A 15,315-nucleotide genomic window follows, 5' to 3' on the forward strand; every position below is an offset into this window, starting at 1 on the left:
GACAGAATTGTGGTTGGTTTTTTTTTACATTGCTTCCAGGCTTGTTCTCACTTATCAGGACTCAGACACGAGCTGTCTGCTGCACCCCTGAGACTCTTACTGTGAACCATCAGCTATCAGCACTCTTTTTTTAAAAAAAAAACCAAACTACATTTCTAGCCTTGATGGCTGGAGATGTTAATTTGAAGGTGTGATAAATATGTTTCTTTATGCACAGTTGCCTTCATGATTACTACTTCTATTTATATTATATATATATATATACACACACACACACACACACACACACACACAGAAGTAAGTCCCATTGAGATAAACAGAGCTTTCTCTCCCAGATAAGAGGGTTTAGGATTTTAAGCAAAGTTGGTACCAAGCGTACCAAACTCTGTGGAAGCTCTGCTCAAGCGCGGAATTTTGCATGCGGATATCCTGAAAACCTCAGCTTTCATTTTAAGTGTGTCGGCGGCGGAAGGAACCGGTTAGGCTTAAAGGTGTGTGGATAATTGCTTGGTGAAATCTCAAAAGGCTGAGGGCTTTAGAAGTATTTGCAGTGGTCAGGGTAGAGACTCAGTGGCATGTGTAAATTCTTTCCACCCCTCAAGACTACCAAAATTCAAAACAAAGCAAACACAAAAGTTGCTTAAATTGCACGATTTATCTTTTTGCCTGTACAATGTTCATGGGAAGAAAGGTGCATCATCACATTCCATCATTTTAAGGAGCACCAAGGCCTTTAAAAAAAAATGCATGGCAGAATCCTCACTCCACCTTTTGCCACCACCACCCTTTGACCGTCCCCAAAGTTCTCACTCCTTCCTCATGAAGGTGAGAAGGCATGTTCAGGTCTGTCCTAATTGTGTCATCTGAACCCTAAATTGTGGGGAAACTTAGGTATGGTTAGTTTAAAGCAAACCAGCTTCATAAACTATGTTTTGAAGGTGGCTTGCTTCAACAAACTATAGTTAACCACATTTTGTCTAGCTTGGGCCATCATAATAGGCTGTGCTCAATCTATAATGAAAGCAAAAGCTTCTGAATTCCTCCACATTAGAGAAGGAGGGGAGAGCATGTGAGCCCAAGGCAGAGTTTAGTGTGCTCTTTCTCAACCTAGTGCCCTCCATACATTTAGTACTACAATTTCCATCTGCTTCAGCAAGAATGGCCAATGATCAGGGACAATGGAAGTCACAGTCCAATACTTCCGGTGGGCACAAATTATCCGGCAGAATCTGATTTCCTAAACAACCTCTGAAGAATACTATGGGGAAAGTGAATGAATCATTCACCATTACTGGAGAATATAAGCTCCACTAACATTGCTGCAACCATTAGGAAACTGCTTCTTGATCCATGCACACCACTGTGGTCTGTTGAATCAGACGGATGCATTATAAGTGCTAATTAATACCATGCGTACTTTTTAGGAAAATAGAGTGCAGCAACCTCTGGCTCCATATCTGTGATGTCATCTAAATAAACACCGTCAGCACCAAGATGTCGGCTACGCTTATCTGTGAAAGGCAAAAAAACCCACAGTATTAATAGAAAGCACTCGATTTGAACACTCATTTCTCTCCTCCAGAGGAAGCTATGGATTCTGCTTGCCTGGTGTGTGTTTGTTTGAGGATGTACAGTCAGTCCACTGGCAAAATATCTAATTCTCATGGTAGCAACTAACGACCCTCATCTCCATCAAAGCTGCCTTGGCCACAGGGCTTTGTCTTAGTTTAGGAAGGAGCATATGAGTTATCCCTTCCTGATAGAACATAATATAGAATGAGAGGGCAATGCTGCAGGGGAAGACAACAAAGGCAGGTGCAAAATTTTTAATTTCAAACAAAGAGCACTAAACCCCAGCCTTTGCTTTGCATCCGCACCCATTTGGTCATTTGCACAGTCACAGCTTGGCTTGGATTGACATGCAAACTGGTTCAGAATGTTCTTAGAATTAACGTAAGGGCTGTTGTTCTCTGGTCCCATGTGAGGCCATCCCATAAGCACCTAAGTTTGGCCACTGGAGAACAGGATGCCAGACTATATGGGCTCTTTATTATGTTCTTGAAGCTGGGGGGGGGGGATGCAGCTATGGAGTGGGGAAGTGTGCCCCAATGACATAAAAGCTAAATAGCTTCCAGTATTGGGGGGGGACCCACCCAGAACATTAGAGAGCAAGCAATCATAAGTATTTCTGCTTGAAGATAGAGGAGAAACCTAGAGAGAATAGGAAACCTCCCACTGATTTCAAGGGGGCTGGGATTCTAGCTATCCCGCTTGCAAGCAAGGCAAAAAAACCAAAAAAAACCAAATGCTTAAAAAGAGGAAACTTGTCTGTATCCTGTTGCATGCCTGTGAGAATGAGAGATCTTTCGCTTTCACCGTCAGCTGTAAACAAATGAACTTGCGCAAGACACAGCTACACAAGCACATGACTACGTAAGAGCCTGAGAAAGCTGTCTGGAAGGTGAAATGCTTTGAGTTCCCACAACAAGGTAAACAAGGGATCTCCAAGCATTTCTTCCGCAGAGATTTCTTCTGCCGAGTCTCTTCACTTCCCCCTTTTGAGGTACAGAGCCTGACTTTCCACCAACGGACTCCTCCTCTAGCACCTGATACTTAAGTGATGGAAACTCACTGGAACATTCCTGAACCAAAGCTTGCCCTTCTTCCATTTTTGGAACTTCCGCTGAATTTCGCACGAAGTGAAATTAAAAGGTCAGTTTTGGGAAGCAAGGTAGAGAGGAGGTGATGACCCCCGGACCACCTTCAAACTGGCCTCCAACTCTGCTTGTCAGGGAGCAAACCCTGGTAAATTTAACAAGGCTTGCTTCTGACTGACTGCACATAGTTAACAACTACTCTGGAACCTGTGACAAAACCTTTGACAAAATCTCCAAAGAAGCTCAAGGGAATATGACAGTTTCTCGGGACATTTTGTGCATCTTTCGCTGCAACAGCCAATTCAGCCACTGTGTTTCGGGGTGCTGGGAGGAATTCAGAAAGAAGTTTTCCTCCCTTCCACCCCCCTCTCCTTGCTCCCTATCCCCTCTAGGCTTGCAAATCTGGATCCATCTAAGGAAGACATTTCCCTTTCTTCCTCCATCTCTCAGTCAAAAACCTCTTTGCAAATTAAGTTCCACTGCTGCTTATACAAAAGACAAACTTCTTTCTTCCTTTCATCCCACTATCTCATTTAAAAAAAAAAAAAAACCCAACCAGGCACAATTAGTTTTTCTCTTAAGAAACTGCTTAAACTTTTCCAGTGCCTGGGTTCAAAACCAGAAGCAATCATACAAGCAGCTTTTACCTTTTTTCCTGGAGGGAGAATCGGTTTTGCCGCTTGTTGGCTGTGCCAAACAAGCCATAGCCTGCTTGACGTCTTCATTTGCAGGGAGTGGAGGTGCAGCTGCCCCTAACATGTCTACATTGAGCTCATTTATCTCAGGTATTCCTTCTTGAAGCTCAGGTTCTTCCAGAGTCAGCACAACATCCGCCTGTTCAACGACAGGTAAGGGAGTACTACTCTGAAGATCCTCCAGAACGTCGTTTTGAATGACTCGAAAGTGAGTGCTTTCAGAAGGATTCACATTCACCGCAGAGCTGGATTCTTTTAGCCTGAGTGGAATAGCAGTCTGGAAAGAGAATACACACCTGTTTAACAACGCTTCCCTGATTAAGAAGAAACAAGATGCTGTGAAAAGCAAGCACTGCATTCACACCAAAACCTACGTAATTGTCCTGCCGTGTAATAATAAATAGCAGCAGCAACCCTGGGTTTGCAGCTGAGCACAAGCTCATAAAAAGGAGAAGCAGCCAATCTTTACTTTCCGATCAGGGTACCAGTCTGAAAGTTGTGTCTATGGAAACCACTTTCCCAGGGCACAGTCACAAAGTCACAGAACTGTAGAGTTAGAAAGGACCGTGAGGGTCATCTAGGCCAACCCTCTGCAATGCGGGAGTCTTTTTTTGCCCTGTGTGAGGTTCGAACCCATGAACCCTGAGATAAAGAATCTCATGCTCTACGGACTGAGCTATTCCATACAGTCGGAGGGCACATGATGCAGCCATCTTGCTGAAGCTACGACGGCATGAGCCTGGGCAGTGCCTCCAGGCAAGACCACCTGGGAATTCCCACACACACACACATATACCATAGAACACCTTGGTTGGTTGACTGGTTGTCCCTCAAGTTGGCGAGACTCTTCTCACAAGAAACCAAGCCCATGGAATGAGCTGTTCAGCAGGCACCTTCTGTTTTAACATTTAAACACCTGTTTAAATGTTAAAACTAACCTATGCCAAGAAGCACCTGCTGGCCATTAAGAGATTATCCTTCTGTAAAAGTTAGATGATCTCCAATTTTAAATTTCGATATGGTTTTTAATGTGTGGTTTTATATATTATTGCTGTGAACCGCTTTGATGTCTGGGGTTTTTTTTAATGAACAGCGGTACATTTTTTTTTTATTTTTGCAAATGAATAAAATATAAATTGAATGCAATGACAAACTACAGTTAGTTTAAAACTTTTTGAAGCCACACCAGAGGAGAACAGGAAATCATCCTATCGCAATGATTGTGCACATAGCGATAAGTTTTGTTTTGGTGTTATGACTTCACCCTCCTTTAAAATATATTTGTTAGTTCTCTGTTACCTTAAGACAGTCAGCTCTAAAAACAGAAGAAAGATTGAAGCTATTTTATCATAGGCATTTGAAAATATTCCGGAGGATGTTTCCCCTCATACCTTTGTGGCTTGAGGTAGTTCGCCCCAGTCCCAATGCATTTGTGGATTATTCTTCTGGACGCCCCTTTCCAAAGATTTATTGACTAATTCGGAATCACTTTTAGGCGTTGGGGGCCGTGAACCTGAAGGACTGCAGAAAGAAGTGGGGAGGAAATGGGAGAAGACGTGCATTAAACAACAATAAACGTAAGCACAACCTCAGGGCAATTTGAGATCCTTTATTGTTAATGGCAATCTGAACTGAAACATGCTTTCACACCAAATGTAGTATGGGCCCAGTTCAATAGGCAGCCAAAAGCACGAGGTTAGATAAGAAAACTTTTAAAACAGTTTTAAAGTTAGATGCAAAGTATTTTGTGAGACTCAAAACCCTAGCGATATAAAAGTTGCTTGCAAAGTATTTAGTGGGTCTATGAATGGAATATAAATATTCAAGCAACCCTAAGCACATTTATTGCAGGGGGTAGGGGTTGAATCCCACTAGCTTCCAATGGGATGTATACTCCCAAGAAAGTTTATTTAGGGTTTAAAGCTTAGTAACATAAACTGAGCATTTAACTCTCTGTACTAATACACTTCTACATTATGGACAGCGTGAAAAAGAAAATGCATTATGCCAGGTCAAAACGCATTAGATCATAATTTGTGCTGTACTGTACAGTGGTACCTCGCAAGACAAATGCCTCGCAAGACAAAAAACTCGCTAGACGAAAGGGTTTTTTGTTTTCTGAGCTGCTTCGCAAGACGATTTTCCCTATGGGCTTGCTTCGCAAGACGGAAACGTCTTGCAAGTTTGTTTCCTTTTTCTTAACACCGTTAATACAGTTGCGACTTGACTTCGAGGAGCAACTCATAGAACACGGTGTGGTAGCCTTTTTTGAGGTTTTTAAAGACTTTGGTGATTTTTGAAGCTTTTCCAAAACTTTCCTGACACCGTGCTTCGCAAGACGAAAAAAATCGCAAGACGACAAAACTCATGGAATGAATTAATTTCATCTTGCGAGGCACCACTGTATTAGCAATCCCCTAGAAGAACATCATACCTTTCTTAAAAGTTGTCCTGCAACGAATAATGCAGCCCCGTTGCCTCAAAGAGCTTACAATTTGAGTTTGACAGAAAGCAGGTTCCCCAGGTGGAAAAAAACCAAACACATTTAGATTGTGTGGAGAAGGACAGCACCAGGACTTCCACTAGTTCTGTGTGATCTTAGATTACGTTTTCATTGGAACTGCAGAAATCTGGAAGCATCGGGGTGTGGAGGGTTTATGAGCCAGCAAACTGGATGCTGGCAGTCTGTTCTTCTCTAATGTATTTTGGCATCCAGCTGAGCAGACCCAAAATAAGCCTTAAAGGCTGGAACTGTTCCTCAAACTAAGCTCCTTGACACACCTTGACAATGCACCTCCCGGCTCATCACACCCATTCCAGCTTCAGGATTCAATTCACAATGACTCTGGTATTCCCAAGTAAATGTGTGTGAAATGCACAGGAGTAGTAGTTCAGGCCTTGGTGACTTCAAGACTGGGTTATTGCAATGCACTCCATGTGGAGCTTCCATTGCTCTTAATATGGAAACTACGGTTAGTGCTGAATGCTGCTTCGTGGATGCTGACAGGAGTGAAACCCTGTCAGCATATAATATGTCTGCTCAGAAACCTGCACCGGTTATGCATTTACTACTGCGCCAAGTTCAAAGTATCACTATTAATATAAAGCTCCTAATAGCCTGGAACCTGTTTATTTGAGGGATCGATTTACCCCAAATACACCCACTCAACTTCACACAGGAACTTTCACTGTGCTCTTCTTGGCTCCTGCTAAGTTCAGGCAAGGTTATCCAGGAATGTAGCAGCCACTGTGTGTTTTAATCTCTTTTTAGCTTATTATAGATTTTATTATTTTTTAAAAAAAATATTTCACTGACAATTTTAATGTCTCTGTTTTGCTTGTAGAGGTTGCAATTACAAGCAAGCAACATGTATGTACATATTGTTAAATAAAAACATCTTTAGACGATGGTAGATGATAGACAGATGATAGATAGATAGATAGATAGATAGATAGGGAAAATTTATATCCAGAATGTATGCCTTGCCAACAGGCACTGCTTAAATGTCACCTTCTCTAAAAGGGTGGCTGTATTTTCTGCAGACTTTCTGGCAAATTTAAAGGATCTCAGGCTATGCCTGGCAATTTTGCAACATCACATAAACAGGAAATACAGTGTTATCTTCTAAACAAGAGACAGACTGTCCAGATAGGACATTATGAACCTATAAATGCTAAAGGACCCACCAAGTCAAAGGGGAAGCCCAAGAATTAATGGAACTTCATTCAGAGCTGCCTACAGATTTCCCTCAGTTCAAAAAGCATATAGGTCAGCTGCCAGCAATATGGGAGGACAACCTTCAAGAGGGAATGAAATATGGAGGGGCAAGCCTTGCTCCCCCGCCCCGCCAGCCCCCCCACCAAAGTAGACTGCCAGCAACGAAGTGGAGAGAAGCATTTTCTGCTGCTTCATTTGTCCATATACACAAAAATCTTATTACAGACGTTCATCAGGAACGACAAACATGGATGCCAGCTGAAAACACTAAAATACAATAACCTATTAAACATTAAAAGCTTCCCTAAACAGGGCTGCCTTCGGATGTCTTCTAAAAGTTTGGTAGTTATTTTTCTCTTTGACATCTGGTGGGAGGGCATGGCAAGCTTTGTTTACTGAATGCGAGTCAAATAAACATGCAAAATTAGATCGACTCACTAGGGGATCAGAACATTTGTCAATGCAAATCACCCTGTGCAACTCACCCTAATTCAAAATCTTCCAGAAAACCCACGTCAGCCGGTTGCCAGCAAGTCCTGTTGCCTGTTGCAACCACACCTTCTGCATACATCTCTTGCTTCAAAAAATTACTGAGGAAACAGGGCTGGTATTGCTCAAGAGCCTCTAGTTCAGGGGAGGGGGCTGGGGAAGCTGTGTGCCCCCGGATGTTGTTGAAATTCGGCTCCCATCAGTCCCAGACACCAAGGATGATGGGAGGTCTAATCCTCAATATCTGGAGAGCCACACGTTCCCTCACTCCTGTCCTAGTTGCTGATTCCTAGCATATATAGAAACATGGGTCCTGCACCCAGTCATACGTCCTGTTCTTCTCCTTTACTTAGAAAGTACTAGAAGATGCTAAATGCTGCTGATTTTCCCTCAGTACATGAAAGCATGGTAAAAATATATATGCAGGCGCTTCCTCCGCTAGCACTGTGAAAGGAAGAACGACCAGCGGGTTGCCATCATCACTGTGTCTTCCACCAACATAATTCTCCCCTTGTTTGTTTCTTTTAAACTATAACAACATTTTGTATCACAGTGCATCCTTTGGGGATTTTGCTTCAGTCTTCCCCAGCGCAAACACGATCCGCTTTGAAACACAACTTGCTTTGAAAAGAAAGCACAGTTGTTCTATAACTCAAGAGCCTGTTCTCTCTTTTTTTCAGCAAACGATATATTTATTCACCGCAATTTGTCTGTGGGAACAAATATATATTTCAACATATTAACTTTCGACAGGAAGTACGAACGTGGATTTTTTAAACAAACAAGCAAACCATCGGGCTATTTTAAAATGCCCAAACTCCCTGCTGTTTAAGAGAGATTTGAAATTAGGTTTCCCTAAAAACGTCTAAAAAAGATTTGAAATTAGGTGTCCCTAAAAACGTAGGGACGTGGGAGGCGCTGTGGGTTAAACCACAGAGCCTAGGACTTGCCGATCAGAAGGTCAGTGGTTCGAATCCCCGCGACGGGGTGAGCTCCCGTTGCTCGGTTCCTGCTCCTGCCAACCTAGCAGTTCAAAAGCACGTCAAAGTGCAAGTAGATAAATAGGTACCGCTCTGGCGGGAAGGTAAACGGCGTTTCCGTGCGCTGCTCTGGTTTGCCAGAAGTGGCTTAGTCATGCTGGCCACATGACCCGGAAGCTGAACGCCGGCTCCCTCGACCAATAAAGCGAGATGAGCGCCGCAACCCCAGAGTCGGCCACGACTGGACCTAATGGTCAGGGGGTCCCTTTACCGTTACCTAAAAACATCTACCTCAGATTCTGGTTCTTGCAACTTTCTTGCCCTGATCGAGAGGACAACATGCGCTTAGTCGGCAATGGATGGTTATGTGCTCATATCACCTGCATGTGTGGAGTTTTCCCCTCTCACTGAAGTAATGAGGAAGCTCTTGTGGTCAAGGGAGCTCCATAGGTGCATCAGAACCCCTGTGCCTACAAAAGAGCATTGGCAATGTACACCTGTGTTGTACCATGAGGAACTACCTGCCTTCGAGCTGGGTTGACCAAAGGGGACCTAGTGTTGGATAGGACAGTAGCCTAAGGGCTTGGCAGTGAAGGACCCTGAGGAAATGCAGGCAGCTCAACAAAAATAAGGGGAAAGGAAGTGGAAGAGGAGGAGAAATGTACAGGAGCTGGAGAAATAACAAAGGACTGAACTGCAGATGATAACCAGCCCAATTTTTGGCCAGAGGTCTACAGTTTCTGCGTCATTAATACAGTGGCAACATAAAGTGAAACAAAAACCCTAATTGCTAACCCCAGTTTCCTGCCAGGCAACTGTGTTAGTAATAAGGAGTAGTTTGGTAAGTCTGAGGAAGGCTGCAAAACTGTTAAAAAGGGTTAAAAGGGTTAATCAGCATTCCAACAAACCAAAGGAGAACTTTGCGGAGAGTTGCTGTTCTACCTGTCTGTAGCAGGATAGTGAGAAGACTGCTGAGGGCAAGAACTAGATAAGCCTCCATCTGCTGGAACAGTAAGATGAGAGGACTTCCCTGGGCAAGTTCTGGGCTTACTGGACAGTGTGAGGTGTAGTAAAAGGAAGGGAAAAAACAGGCATCGTTATTCCACAATACGCTGCAATCAACACATGCTGCTGGGACACACAGTGAGATCCCCACCCGCTTGAAAACAAGGAACTCGGCTTAAAGAGAACTGAGTTTCTAAGTGACAAGATCCGGAATCGCTATAAGCAAATGTACAGTAAGTCAGTGTACCGTTCAGAGAGACACCAAACTACAGCACACAAAAGGTTGCAATCATTTGCAAATAGGACAGCCACCATTACAATAACATATGCAAAACAGTGATCCACCCTGGCCTCTTCTGGTGCAACAAGTGCGAATTTGAGGGTGAAGAGTACAAACTGATCTCATCAGAGGAAACAGGCAGAAATGTTATCTAAAATATGTGTGTTGCACAGACACGCTCCACTGCCGTTTAACCTTTCTCTAGCAACTGGATTAAGCATGAGATCACTAAAACATGTTTTTAGTTATAAGAACATTGTTTTGAAATTGACAAAGAAAGTATAATACCTTTGCATGTTTTTTTAAAAAAACAACCCTACATCTGTAGGATTTTGCCCCCAAATCAGAGTGGTCTGCAAGAAACACGACCTAACGATCGCAGTAAAAGGATCCTATATTATGACTAAGGACCCTTCCACTTATAATGCGATCAAAAATCAGAAGTCTCACATGTACACGGTGCTTATGGAAGGCAGACCTCTGTAATCATGTGAGGTTTTTTACTCTTCCATTACCAGCAATGGAGATGTTCCACTTGCATTCATGTAGCTGCCTCATTGAATCGTAAAACCAGTATGTAGGAGTTAAAATAATTTTGTTCCCATAAACATGATCCTATCAGGACTGCTACAGCCTACCGAAGGGGTTTTCATCCATGTGCCGCAGAATGTTCAGTCGCAACTAATAATGGATAATTAAGATCAACAAGTTTTCCGAAGGTTCAGCCTCACACTAAACATCACATACCCTGAAACTCTACTCCAAATCTACTCCTCTTCCTGTGCTCTGAAATGAAGAAGTGGTTTACACACACTCACGTGTAACAGGTAGCTGAGCACTCAATGAGTTGGCTTGCACATAGCACCAAGCTGAACTCTGGCTGAAGGCAGTTCAAGACGACATACCAAGCCAAACCATGGATGAAGTTACGGCAGCAGGAGGACCAGGAAAGGAGCACAATGTGCTCTCCAGGAACCCTCACATTCATGCTAAGGCATGGTTTGGCTTAGTGTTACGGGCACAAACCAGCTCAACGTCTGGATGAAACCTGGAATGCTTGATTATCCTAATTATGGGTGTGCATATGCGGAGCCCAGAAATATACAATCATTTCATGAATGTTACAAGTGTGGGAGGAGCTCAACTCCCTTCAACTGCTGCATAGTGTCTGAACTTGCTGGACGAAGGCAATTAGCACAGAAGACTACCTGAGGTACTCCAGTTAACACATATCATACCTTGGTGAAGGGGACCATTCTCCATCCGAATGGTGGTGAGGGAGCACACTGATTGAAGATGTATTTATCTCAAGCACTTCATCTCTACAAAGATCAGAGGCAGATGTTCTGAGTATAAACAAACAAAGAGAGGAAAAGAGGTTTAGTTTTGTTTTTGTGTGTGTGTGTTTAAAAAACCAACAACCTCTCGTTCAGAACTAGAATAGCATTGCAACACTGGCAAGGAGAAAACTACTTCCCTTCTCTAAGAACTGTTAGGCTTAAACGTCATCTCAAGATGACTGGAAATCCAGATGCTTCTGATAAGAAGCACAAGTTGGAAAACAAAACAAAAAACACAACTCTAGCGGTCAGAAATTAGCACTTCCTTAAATTTCCTTAACCCCCTGGGCTAGGAACTTGTGATGAAAACTTTTTCTACTTCCTAAAGTGAATTCAGTTCTCTTTTAAATCCACTGACTCTTTGGAGCAAGTGTGCATATAGGAACTTTGTGCAATATGAGAAAACTTTGTCCAGAATAAAATCCATATGTATCCAATCATTCTCATGCTGCAGGAAATCCACACATCTTTTCATAGGTATTTGCCTAAAGAACATTAATGCCTCTGAATAAATCGCTTCTCCGAGTTTAAGCAGGATCAATACCTTGTATTGTCTAAAAGCTCATTTTCTTCGTCGGAACTGATTTCTATAGGGAACATGTTTTCATCTTCAGTGGTATCGTCATTTTCATCTCTTTTTGAAGTGTCTATTTTGTGGGCAGATCTCCTTCTACGTTTCCTCCTTTTCTTCACAGAACAACTAGAAGAAGTGGGCTCAACAGCAGATGAAGAAACAGAGGTTGGTAGCTGTGAACTGCTTCCAGTGTCCATGTTTCTTATCCTGTCCACAGAGTTTCTCTTCAGCTGTAACTCCATGAGAGCTGTTCCCTCCGTAAGAATGGGAGATGTAGCCAAGTGGTACGGAATTGCTTCCTAGAAAAAAGAGGGAGGAGACAAAACAGCGTCTTATTCCCCTTGATATTCCTTATTTCATTTCCATTGACATTTGTGAAGATTAATATATCCCTTCATCACACACACACATATGCCCCAAAATGTACCTCAAGCTTCACATAAGTTAAGCTTTTGTAAATACTCCACCTTGCAGCTCTTTCAAATTTTACAAAGCATAAGGCTTCATTTAGGCTATTTGGGTGGATCTACATACAGGGGGTGGGAAACGCTATAAATAAGTCAGAAATTAAATTGTTGTAACAAAAGGGGGGAAACCCTAGGTAAAAACACTATTGAAAAGTTTTGTGCTCTCTGGCACCTTCTGGTGTTGCATTTTTATAACACATTCAAATCACTGGTTTTTTGTTTGTTTTTTCTAATGTAGCTGAATCCTTTCTCACCATGCTTTCATGGAATAAGTATATATATAAGATTGCAGCTTCAATCATGGAATCAATGCAAGAAACATGCTATGGAACTGTCAAGAGCTGCACCTGCTCATCTCACATGCCAAAATAGGCTCTCCTTCCTGGAACTGGCTCCTTCCTCTGTGCAGAGGGACTAAGCTATATCCTCTTGCACTGACTAGTTCTGCAGCAGGAACATGGAAGTCCTGCTTGATTTTTTTTAAAAAAAATCCTTTTGGGGAAGCATGCTCAGAGGCACAGATCAGGAAAGTAATGGAAATCCAATCACCTTGGCTTTAGGCAAATCAGCCAAGCCAATGAATGCCTTGCTACCAAAAATAGCCAGTTCACACAATCAGGTAACAATCAATTATACAGCCAGCAGTCTCACAATATGCAAGCTTTCCTCTGCCAATGAATACTGCCAGCAAGTGAGAAAGAGGCAATCAGATGGGGAAACGTTCCATTTAATGACAGCTACATGCAAACAGCAACAAACAGAATCACTACAGAAATAATGGGGTCATGTGAACTGGCCTTTAGGTTTTGCCATCCACCCTCTTCCTCCATCTGTCACTGTGTGTAAATCAAGTCTTGAATGGTGCAAGAAATGGAGAACTGTAAATGAAATCAGATCTAGCAGCCTTCTCCCTATAATGGATCTCTTAAAGGCATAGCAGTCTTGGGGTCTGACGATCCACTACAGATGTTGCGCTGTAACCATAATTTATTAGAAATGAAATATGTTTGGGAAGTGAAGCTTCCTCTTACCTGGTCATCACCAGTTTCCTCTACAAAAAATGCTTCTCCGTTGTCCCCTAATTTCATATGCAAATCCACAGATTCTCCATTGATTTCTATGTCAACCTGGGGAGGGCAAAAGACTTTTGAACAAACGTATAATTTCACTGCAAAAGGCGAAAGATTTATACGATCTGAAGAGAAACCAGAGTATATACAAACGTATAATTTCACTGCAGAGCACTGGAAAAGAGTTAGCGCGTGAATGAACATTCTCTTATATCTGTGAAAAGGGCTAATTCACATCATCCTAGTTAACATTTATGTAAGGTTTTTCAAGTGATGAAAGTACTTCACATTATCTCGCAATCCTTTACAGCAGCCCTGTAAGGGACATCAGTGCTATTATCCCCATATTTCATGGTTTGGGGGAGGGGCAGGTGCAGAGAGGGAGAAAACAGAGGTTTGTCAAAGGACATCTATCTAGCAAGTTCATAGCTAGGGTACAATTGCCTGATCTAATGAAAGTTAAGCATCAACCAGCTTCCTGGTCCCAGGAACCACTGAGCTCCAAATAAGCAATTTTAAGTGACATTTTCAACAGCGAAAGAGATAAGCTTAAGCCCACTGAATCCTTATTGAATCCATAAAAGTGCTTAAGGTCATACGTTGTCCATTGATAGGCTCAGTATTGTAAATAAAGTGGCCTTCCCAGTGATAAAAGGCCTTATCCAAAACAAAACAAAACCCGAATCTGTGAGCAAATAACACATCTGACACACAATAATTACCACTTCTCTGGGTTTTGTTGTTTGGTGAAAGTGCTGAGGACACAAAATTCTAGTCCCCATGGTTCTTTTGTGGGGAGTCCAGCACATGCATCACAGATCTGCCCAGAGGGCCAAAGCAGATGATACATTAACTTGCACAATGACATTTGCCTGTGCTTTCCTTTTTACCATGGCAGCTGGGGGTGGAAATTTGAGACTGGGATTGCGGTGTGAGGAAGACTGGGGAGGAGGATCTAACACTTCCTGATGAAAATGCCCCCCACCCCGGTCAAAGTGACCATTTGCCCAGAAAGGAAGCTGATATCCCAATCTGGATCAGGGACCCCACAGCTACAGATATATGTACTGCCCTGTCTCTGCATCTACATCTTAGTGTCTCCATGAGAAGGACTCAAACTCAGATGACTCACAAGTCCCCATACTATGGGGAGGGGAGTGCTGAGCACCACCTTCTCCATTACCCCAGCCTAAGGGCATGGCTCTTCCATCATGCCTCGACTCTGGTGGCGACTCTCCTACAGCTTCTCCTGATCCACAATTCTGCAGGAGTATGTTATATGTGCCCTTGAAGGGCTTCAGCTAACCCTCCTGGTGGGCTGGGGGAAGCAACTGGAAAAGAAGACCTTGACTGCCCTTCTTAAGCTTTCAAATGACTCTGGGCCTTTGCTGAGACAACGTCTTCCAGAGCTCAGCCAGCAAGGCCCACTGGGAGCTGTCATGGGGACTGAGCTGAAGTGGTTCTAGTAACCACTAACACACATCACTGTGCATGCAATGTATCATCAAGTGTGGTTCTGAGAGCGCATAGGATGAAAACATTCCTGCCCCCAGCACAATATATTGTGTAAAGAGGGACAAAACAAAAACATGTCAATACATCTTCTGTCCCCCTACCACTTTTTCCTTTGAACGCAGAACTCCCATCTTTCCGAAGCGCACGTGGAAAGGCGAACAGTGGAGGTTCCCATCAGGCTGGCGGACAACGATGACATCTATGCACCCAGACAGCGTGGCGGGATTTAATCCTTTATAGAGCTCCTTCACAGTCACAAAGACTTGGCCTGCTAACTGCCCAACGTAATTCATGGTTTGTGCCTGGAGAGGAAAACAGGACAGAGGGAAGCATCAGAATCAGGAAGGACACATTAAGATGACTTGGCAACTGCAGAAAATAAGAGACCAAAAATATTCTATAAAACAACCTATGGTCACTCTGGAAGGCTCTTGGGCCAAATCCTACACACACATGCCCCATGAGAAGTACTGGTTAGCTTACTGGCTTCCCACAGCAGTGTGGAGTTTCCCTGCCCAAAGTTTT

General features: G+C 43.1%; 1 protein-coding gene across 6 annotated transcripts in view; it reads right to left on the reverse strand.

The window, feature by feature from the left end:
• LPIN1 (lipin 1) overlaps window positions 1-15,315 on the reverse strand; it is a 76,967-nt gene that overhangs the window by 13,515 nt on the left and 48,137 nt on the right. For 5 of the 6 annotated variants that reach the window (XM_082218279.1, XM_082218280.1, XM_082218281.1 and 2 more), the window contains 8 exons: window positions 14,892-15,092; window positions 13,237-13,332; window positions 11,709-12,037; window positions 11,063-11,170; window positions 9,482-9,589; window positions 4,744-4,873; window positions 3,305-3,629; window positions 1,418-1,511 (listed from right to left, as the gene is read on the reverse strand). In XM_082218279.1, the coding sequence (XP_082074405.1) occupies window positions 1,418-1,511; window positions 3,305-3,629; window positions 4,744-4,873; window positions 9,482-9,589; window positions 11,063-11,170; window positions 11,709-12,037; window positions 13,237-13,332; window positions 14,892-15,092 (1,391 nt within the window). The remainder of the gene's footprint in view (window positions 1-1,417; window positions 1,512-3,304; window positions 3,630-4,743; window positions 4,874-9,481; window positions 9,590-11,062; window positions 11,171-11,708; window positions 12,038-13,236; window positions 13,333-14,891; window positions 15,093-15,315) is intronic. The other variant, XM_082218282.1, reaches the window with a different exon arrangement.

This window comes from Podarcis vaucheri (genome assembly GCF_965113315.1).
Source record: "Podarcis vaucheri genome assembly, chromosome: 3".
Lineage (NCBI taxonomy): Eukaryota > Metazoa > Chordata > Lepidosauria > Squamata > Lacertidae > Podarcis > Podarcis vaucheri.